Genomic DNA, 8,533 nt, shown 5'->3' with positions numbered 1-8,533 from the left:
AATGGCATGATCACTGGCATCACACATTAGCTCAAATGGTAATGTCCAGTCTGGTGCAGAAATAACTGTTGCTGTGACCAGCTTGGCTTTCAGCGTTTCAAACGCCTGCAGACACTCTGTGTCAAACACAAATGGCGTGTCAGCAGCTAGCAGATTGCTCAGAGGTTTTGCGATTTTTGAAAAATCCTTTATAAACCTCCTATAGAATCCTGCATGCCCCAGAAAGCTTCTAATTGCCTTAACATTGGCAGGTGGTGGTAATTTTTCAATTACCTCTATTTTTGCTTGATCCACCTCTATTCCCTTGTTTGAAATTTTATGCCCAAGGACAATCCCTTCAGTCACCATAAAGTGACATTTTTCCCAGTTTAAAACCAGGTTGGTCTCTTGGCATCTTTTCAGAACTAGTTTCAGGTGATCAAGACAGGAGCTGAATGAGTCCCCATATACTGAGAAGTCATCCATGAAGACTTTCAGAAATTTTTTCACCATATCAGAGAAGATAGAGAGCATGCATCTCTGGAAGGTTGCAGGCGCATTACACAGCCTAAATGGCATCCTTCTATAAGCAAACACTCCAGATGGACATGTGAATGCTGTTTTCTCTTGATCCTGGGGATCTACTGCAATCTGGTTATAGCCTGAGTAGCCATCCAAAAAGCAGTAATAATCATGACCTGCCAGTCTTTCTAGCATCTGGTCTATGAATGGTAAAGGAAAATGATCCTTTCTGGTGGCTGTATTGAGCCTTCTGTAGTCAATACACATGCGCCACCCTGTAACTGTTCTTGTAGGAACCAGTTCATTCTTTTCATTATGAACCACTGTCATGCCTTCCTTTTTGGGGACAACTTGGACAGGGCTCACCCAGGGGTTGTCAGAAATAGGATAAATAATCCTAGCCTCCAGTAATTTGGTGACCTCTTTCTGCACCACTTCCTTCATGGCTGGATTTAGCCGCCTCTGTGGTTGAACCACTGGTTTAGCATTATCCTCCAATAAGATTTTGTGCATGCATCTAGCTGGGCTTATGCCCTTAAGGTCACCTATGGACCACCCAAGAGCTGTCTTGTGTGTCCTTAGCACTTGAATAAGTGCTTCCTCTTCCTGTGGATTTAAAGCAGAGCTTATGATCACTGGAAAAGTGTCACCTTCTCCCAGAAATGCATATTTCAGGGATGGTGGTAATGATTTGAGCTCGGGTTTAGGAGGTTTTTCCTCTTCCAGAGGAAATTTCAGAGGCTCTTTCATTTCCTCTGAATCCTCCAAATCAGGCTGAACATCTTTAAAGATGTCTTCCAACTCTGATTCGAGACTCACAGTCATGTTGATCTCTTCTACCAAAGAGTCAATAAGATCAACTTTCATGCAGTCTTTTGATGTGTCTGGATGTTGCATGGCTTTGACAGCATTCAACTTAAACTCATCATCATTGACTCTCAGGGTTATTTCCCCCTGTTGGACATCAATGAGAGTTCGTCCAGTTGCTAGGAAGGGTCTTCCTAGAATGAGAGTAGCACTCTTGTGCTCCTCTATTTCCAGCACTACAAAGTCAGTGGAAAAGGCGAATGGCCCAACTCTGACAATCATGTCTTCAATCACGCCTGATGGGTATTTAATGGAGCCATCAGCAAGTTGGAGACATATCCGGGTTGGTTTAACTTCTTCAGTTAAACCAAGCTTTCTGATAGTGGATGCAGGTATTAGGTTGATGCTTGCCCCAAGATCACATAAAGCTGTCTTGGTGCAATTACCTTCTAATGTGCATGGTATCAGAAAACTCCCAGGGTCTTTAAGCTTTTCAGGAAAGCTTTTCAGAATGACTGCACTACATTCTTCAGTGAGGAAAACTCTTTCAGTTTCTCTCCAATCCTTCTTATGACTCAAGATCTCTTTCATGAACTTGGCATAAGAAGGTATTTGCTCAAGTGCCTCTGCAAATGGAATCTTTATTTCAAGAGTCCTGAGATAATCTGCAAAGCGAGCAAATTGCTTATCCTGCTCCTCTTAGCGGAGTTTTTGAGGATAAGGTATCTTGGCTTTATATTCCTCAACCTTAGTTGCTGTAGGTTTATTTCCTACAGAAGTGGTTGAAGAAGCCTTTTTACATGGGTTGTCATCAGCACTTGTGTGTGTCTGATCCCTCACTGGCAATTGAGTGCCAGAGTTAGAAGCTGGAGTGACGTTAGATGCCAGCTCCTCATCTGTTCCTGGCGTCTGAACGCCAGATCCTTGCTTGTTTCTGGCGTTGAACGCCAGTCCTGAGCATGGTCTTGGCGTTCAGCGCCAGCCTTCCACCCAATTTATGGCGTTTTAGCGCCAGAATTATTTTTCCCTGGGCTCTTACTGTCCTTAGGTGGATTTTGGGTGGTTTGCTCATTTCTTGGCTTCTTGCTGTCTTGAAGTGGGGTATTTAATGTCTTCCCACTTCTTAATTGAACTGCTTGGCATTCTTCTGTTATTTGTTTTGACAGCTGCTGCTTTATTTGCTTCAATTGTTCTTCCATATTTATATTAGCCATCCTTGTCTCTTGTAGTCTATCCTTGAATTCGGCTAACTGCTTTGTTAGAAAGTCCAATTGCTGATCGAATTCAGTAGCTTGTTTTACAGGACTGAGTTCAGCAGTTACTGTTTTAACCTCTTCTTTCATGGAAGGGTCACTGCTTAGGTACAGATGCTGATTTCTGGCAACTGTATCAATGAGCTCTTGAGCTTCTTCAACTGTCTTTCTCATGTGGATAGATCCACCAGCTGTGTAATCTAGTGACATCTGAGCTCTTTCTGCAAGCCCATAGTAGAATATGTCTAACTGAACCCACTCTGAAAATATTTTAGAGGGGCATTTTCGTAGCATCTCTCTGTATCTCTCCCAGGCATCATAAAGAGATTCATTATCTCCTTGTTTAAAGCCTTGGATGTCCAGCCTTAGCTGTGTCATCCGTTTTGGAGGAAAGTATTGATTCAGGAATTTTTCTGTCAGCTGTTTCCATGTCCTTATGCTGGCCTTAGGTTGGTTATTTAACCACCTCTTAGCTTGGTCTTTTACAGCAAATAAAAACAGTAATAATCTGTAGACATCCTGATCTACTTCCTTATCATGTACTGTGTCAGCAATCTGTAAAAACTGTGCCAGAAACTCTGTAGGTTCTTCCTGTAGAAGACCAGAATACTGGCAACTTTGCTGCACCATGATAATGAGCTGAGGATAGGCATGGCAAAAATCCCCAGCGGGGCGGGTACCCGCGGGGATTTACCCGTCGGGGAGCAGGTATGGGGGTTTTTTCTACCCGCGGGGACGGGGGACGGGGCCCCGTATAATAAACGGGGCGGGGGCGGGGGTAGAGGTCCCCGCCCCGTGGGGACCCGTTAAATCCCCGTTTGTGTAAAAAGACAGAAATACCCTCATATATATATAAAATATGTAAACCATCAACCATTGTTCAAACCTAACCTAGCCGTCACATTCCTTGCTTCAGAGAGACAGAGAACTGAACTCTCCACTCCTCCTCAAACCCTCAGCGGCTCAGCCTCTCCTGGCTCCTTTCTGCTAACCGCCGACCGCCTACCGTCGCCCGCCGCCTTCCAACCTCTGGTCCCTCAGCGCCGCCTCTCACCCCAGACCCCTTGAGTGGCTTGGTTTGCTCACTGAAGGTGTCGAGGCAGTCGAGCTCACCGCCGCGGGTCTTCCTCTTCGCATCGCCGGTCTTTGCTGGTCTTCCCCTTTTCTCCGTCAGGTTCAGGTATGTTAGCCCTGGTCTTCGCTGGTCTTCCATCCTCTTTTCTGAAATTAGATTTTTGAATTAGGGTAAGAAATTTCTGTGTTTTGAATTTCTAGATTTCTAAGTTTTGAATTTGTGAATTTTTTATTAGGTTAATGAATTTTCGACTATGAATATCTGGTTGTTTAATTTATATTTCAAGATCTGAGCAGATTAAACCCAACAGTGTTTATGAAACAAATTTTTCAATTCCCATATTATACTCTTTAATTCGTTTCTATGCTTCTCTGCTTATACACTCTCTGCTTATGGATATGGCAATCAATTTTGGACTTTTGGTCAATGAGATCTGGCAAGTGATCAATTTTTTAGGATGCAACCCAAGTTTTTTATATCAACGAGATGAACAAAAAATTAAAAAATGTTGATTTGTTACTTTCCATCAATGCAGATTTGATAGAAAATAATTGTTACTTTCTTTTTTCCATCAAGTGGTGAATATGAGAACTGAGAAGCATATGAAAACAAAGGGAAGAAAAATGCATAAAGTGATTTTAAACTGGCTAAATAATTTAACACAAACCAAGTAAGATCTAGCATAAGTACATATGAAGGTTTCGTTAAACATGAAGAAATCATGGAAACATCTAAGTTGCCTATCCTACCTATGTACATTAAATTGTGTTGAACTAGTTAAGGTTATATAAATTTCCTAGAAAGTTTAACAAGTAATTGTGTCAGAATTGATTTAAATTTTCTGTGACTGTAATTCAAAATGCGGGGGTGCAGTTGGAGTTTGATGAAGTTTAAGTTCATATTGTCATTATAAATTTTGATATGTTGGAAGAGAACTGTTGCCAGATTTATTTTCCTAGTGATATTAAACATTTATTTAACTAATATGTTAGGCTTTATGTGAGAGTGAAGAAGAAAGTAAAGGGAAATGTATCCAGAGTCAGTAGGTAAGGAGTTAGAATGAAGGAATAAGATGGTTGTCTATATCTTGTATAGATGTTTAAGAGAAAACAGTAGAGAGGTTGAGTGTATAAACCCAAATTTTGAGTAACTTGAAATGGAAGCCGGGGAGGAAAATTAAAAATGATTAATAAAAATGTTGATTTATTACTTTGACATGATAATAGTGTAAGATGTTTTGTTGTTTATATTAATCTCGAATGGTGTTCCTTTATGTTAGTAACTTTTTTTTTTTCCTGGTGATGGCTTGAATGTCAATATTAATTATTGCACCTTTTCCCTTTAGTCTGTTCCTAACTTTCCATTAACCTTTCAATTTATCTATTAGTTTGTGTCTTTGTGATCCATAATATAGAAATTTATTATTTTACTTGTTAGTTTAATACAACAAAAAATTTATTATGGAAATATCTGAGTTGGATTTATGTGATTTTAATTCATGATTTATATTTCATGATTTATAGAATGTCTTCTTCGGATGCATTGAGTAATACTCTTGAGAAGAGTACTCCATCGGAGGAACCTATAGGCACTAATATTCAAACTACACAAGAGGCACCTCAATCTCAACCTCAAGAACCCCCAACGGATACCGCAACTACTAATGAAGGAACGACAAACTCTACAAGTGGTGTTCGAAAGAGGAAGTTGACCTCCGAAGTGTGGAATCACTTTAAGATTGTGGAAATCAAGGGAAAATTAAAGGCTGAATGCAATTATTGCAAATCGAAGCTACTTGGTGACCCAAAACAAGGCACTTCGCACTTGCGTGATCACTTCAAAAGCTGCAAGCTCCGCACCACTAGAGATATAAGACAGTGTATGATGAAGACAACTCCAACAACTAGTGGGAAAATAGTTGTGGTTGGTGCATATACCTTCGACCAAGAAAATGCAAGGAAAGAGTTATCAGTTATGGTTTGTCTTCACGAGTATCCGCTATCCATTGTGGATCACATTGGGTTTCGACGATTTTGCAATGCTTTGCAACCTCTCTTCAAGGTGATTACTCGCAACACTTTAAAGAGTGACATCTTGAAGCTCTACAATGATGAGAGATCGAAGACAATGAATGTCCTTGAGCGCAATAAAAGTCGAATTGCAATTACGACTGATATGTGGACAGCAAGTAACCAAAACAAAGGTTATATGGCAATCACGGCTCATTACATTAATGATTCTTGGAAATTGCAAAGCCGTCTTGTGAGGTAATAATATTATCATTATAGGTACTTCCGAATGTTTATATAATTACAAAGCTATCTTGTTTATATAATTGTGATATGTTCTTGTGTACAATTGCAAAGCTGTCTTGTTTATAATTGTACTAAATTATCATTACAGGTTTATATATGTGCCGGCTCCCCACACAGCTGAGGTACTTTCAGAGGTTCTTGTGGATTGTTTGATGGATTAGAATCTTGATAGGAAGGTATCCACTTTGACTGTTGATAATTGCAGTACTAATGACGTTATGATTGATAATATTTTGACTAAAATGTCACATAGAAACTTCATCTTGGGTGGTAAATTATTTCACATGCGATGTTGTGCGCATATATTAAATTTGATTGTCAAGGATGGGTTACAACTTATTTCACATGCTATTGAAAGGGTGAGGGATAGTGTTCATTATTGGACTGCAACACCTAAAAGAGAAGAAAAATTTAAGGAAACATGTGCGCAACTTAAAATACCCTACACAAAAAATCTTTGTCTTGATTGTAAAACTAGGTGGAATTCAACATTTTTGATGCTTGAAGTTGCAATTATGTATAGAGATGTATTTGAAAGATTGTCATTGCGTGAGAGTCAATATAAATCTTTGCCTAGTGAGAAGGATTGGGATATGGCGGATGAGATTTTTCAAAGATTGAGGATATTTTTTGATGTGACTGAATTGTTTTCTGGAACAACTTATCCTACATCAAATCTTTATTTTCCTAAGGTTTGTGTGATTAAGTTGGCTTTGATGGAATGGAAACATTGTGGAAATGAGATAATTGAAATGATGGCTACTAGTATGATAACTAAGTTTGAAAAGTATTGGGGTGTGATTAATACAGTTATGGCTATTGGGACTCTTTTGGATCCTAGGTACAAGATGTATTTATTGAATTTCTTTTTTCGTAAAATATATGGTGAGACGGAGGCATGTGTTGTAATTGGTCAAGTGAAAAGGGTAGTGCAAGATTTAGTTTTAGAATATGCAACAAAGGGAAGAGAGAGAAACCAAGCTGCTCAATTAGATATGCCGCCACCACCTTCAATTCCTTTAAGTTCAAAGGGGAGGAAGTTCAGTCATGAAGATTGGCAAGCTGATTTTGCTGCACATGTAAGTGAGGAATCCGCATTTATTGATACAAAGAGTGAGTTGGATTATTATCTTGAAGAGAGACCGGTACCACAAACTGAACATGATTTTGATATCTTAAATTGGTGGAAGTTAAATGGAGCGAAGTTTCCTACTTTGCAAGCTATTGCTAGGGATTTTTTGGCGATTCCTATCTTTACCGTTGCCTCTGAATCTTCATTTAGTACGGGTGGTCGATTTGTTACGCCACATCGTAGTAGGTTGTGTCCGGACACATTAGAGGCTCTAATGTGTAATCAAGATTGGCTTTGGAATGAATTTGGCACCACAACGAACATAGGATTTGAGTGCTACACAATTCATAATATTGAAGGAGATGTTGACGTAAGTAAACTATTAAATTACATATAACACACTATGTTTTTATATTATTGACTTATTGAGTTATTATATTATTTTAACTTTAAATTGTTTTCTTGTTGCTGTAGGATTCAAGTAAGTCGGATTCTACCATTACGGGATGAAAGGAAGATTGAGATGGTGGAATTATGTTTTTATGATGTCATGTCATGAACTTTATTTGGTTGTTTATGAAAATGGTTGGTTATTTATGTAATATTCGGTTGTTTATGGATATGTTTGAATTATTATGTTTGTTGTTATTGCTATTTAAGTCTTTAAAGACTATGGATATTATGTTTGTAATGACAATTGAGGATTATCTTTGATTTTCTCTAATTTTTTTCATTTTTCTCAATTTTTATTAATTTTTACAAAAATCCGCGGATATCCGCGGAGACCCAGGTCCCCGGCGGATACGGGGTCCCCGTTACCCGTCATGGGGACGGGGCGGGGACGGGGACAAATATTGGGGGCGGGGGGCAGGGGGCGGGGGGCATGTCCCCGCCCCCATGGAGACCCGTTGCCATCCCTAGCTGAGAATTCAACTCAAAGCTACTGATTCCAATGGAGGGTATGCAGATACTACTCCCATATGAAGCAGTAGAGGGGTTAGCATATGACCCCAGAGTCCTCCTGGACTGTTCATTTCCGCTTAGGTCCATGATGGAGAAAGGGAGATGATGTAAAATAGAAGAAAATATTTTTATTTATTTAATTATTTATTTATTTTGAAAATAAAATAAAATAAAATAAAATAAATAAAAATAGGTGAAGATTTTCGAAAAAAAAATGAGGAGAGAGAAAGTGGTTAGGAAGTTTTGAAAATGATATGATGATTTTTGAAAAAGGTTTTAAATTTTGAAATAAAAATCTGAATTTTAAAGGTAAATTTCGAAAATTTGCTTTAAAATAGAGAGAAAAGATATTTTTGGATTTAAAGAGGAGAGAGAAAAATAATAAGATAGTACAAGATTTAAAATTTTTTTAGATCTAATGCTCCTTGTTTTCGAAAATTTTGGAGGGAAAACACCAAGGAACACCAAACTTAAAAATTTTAAGATCAAGACACAAGGAAACTCAAGAACACTTTGAAGACTCACAAGAACACAAGAACATGAAGAA

At 38.7% G+C, this 8,533-nt stretch overlaps 1 protein-coding gene across 1 annotated transcript; it reads left to right on the top strand.

The window, feature by feature from the left end:
* The first annotated feature begins 5,160 nt into the window (after positions 1-5,160).
* On the top strand, positions 5,161-7,533 carry LOC148547451 (zinc finger BED domain-containing protein RICESLEEPER 3-like). The gene is made up of 2 exons (XM_088495445.1): positions 5,161-5,697; positions 7,498-7,533. Exons 1-2 carry the CDS (start codon positions 5,161-5,163, stop codon positions 7,531-7,533), a joined length of 573 nt encoding a protein of 190 aa, XP_088351571.1.
* The last annotated feature ends 1,000 nt before the right edge of the window (positions 7,534-8,533 follow it).

Source organism: Arachis ipaensis, chromosome B8, assembly GCF_059453495.1.
Source record: "Arachis ipaensis isolate K30076 ecotype BB chromosome B8, ASM5945349v1, whole genome shotgun sequence".
Lineage (NCBI taxonomy): Eukaryota > Viridiplantae > Streptophyta > Magnoliopsida > Fabales > Fabaceae > Arachis > Arachis ipaensis.
Note: the sequence above shows the minus strand (reverse complement) of the source record. Positions and strands in the feature narration are given on the sequence as shown.

Bases quoted from the DNA above. Each gene is read 5' to 3' on its own strand.
- LOC148547451 (XM_088495445.1), top strand. From the start codon at position 5,161: ATGTCTTCTTCGGATGCATTGAGTAATACTCTTGAGAAGAGTACTCCA. The intron at 5,698-7,497 runs GTGATTACTCGC...TTGTTGCTGTAG, and splicing joins CTTTGCAACCTCTCTTCAAG to GATTCAAGTAAGTCGGATTC.